Source organism: Arachis ipaensis, chromosome B10 (assembly GCF_000816755.2).
Source record: "Arachis ipaensis cultivar K30076 chromosome B10, Araip1.1, whole genome shotgun sequence".
Classification (NCBI taxonomy): domain Eukaryota; kingdom Viridiplantae; phylum Streptophyta; class Magnoliopsida; order Fabales; family Fabaceae; genus Arachis; species Arachis ipaensis.
The window spans coordinates 4108667-4109123 of NC_029794.2; the positions used below are offsets into that span (position 1 = coordinate 4108667).

The 457-nt window shown below is 28.9% G+C and overlaps 1 protein-coding gene across 2 annotated transcripts in view; it reads left to right on the plus strand.

Moving 5' to 3' along the window:
* The window catches only part of LOC107624216, a 2855-nt gene extending 2520 nt beyond the window's left edge, over nucleotides 1-335 (plus strand). For both annotated transcript variants that reach the window (XR_001616783.1, XM_016326698.2), the window contains exon 9: nucleotides 70-335. Coding sequence is in view for 1 of the 2 variants with exons in the window: in XM_016326698.2 (XP_016182184.1) it covers nucleotides 70-126 (57 nt within the window). In the remaining variant the exon portion in view is untranslated. The remainder of the gene's footprint in view (nucleotides 1-69) is intronic.

Sequence of the window (457 nt, forward strand, 5' to 3'; positions counted from 1 at the left end):
AAGATGTTGATAGCTCTTTATAACCAGAGATTATCATTCTTTGAACAAAAGCACATATTTCCATTTCAGGCTTCTGCTGTTATCATCTTCCCTGCAATTAGTGTCTGGGTATTGCTCTCATCATAATTGGTTCTTACTACTTTCTAAGGTAACAACTGACAAGTTTCTTCCGACAACTGTGTTGAAGAACATGAGATACGTTTCTCAGTGGTGGACAATGTAATCTTGATCTTGTGTATGATATACTTGGTTATTTTGATTTTGTACAAATTCTGAATGACTATAGGGAATAAATAAGTGGGTCAGTAAAAGAAAATGAAGTAGATTTGCTTTAGTCCATTACTTTTTCTACCTTTTAGTTCATTTATTTTGTACTCTTATTTCTGTTAATTATATTAGTCATATTATTATTATTATTATTATTATTATTATTATTATTATTATTAGTCTCTTATTA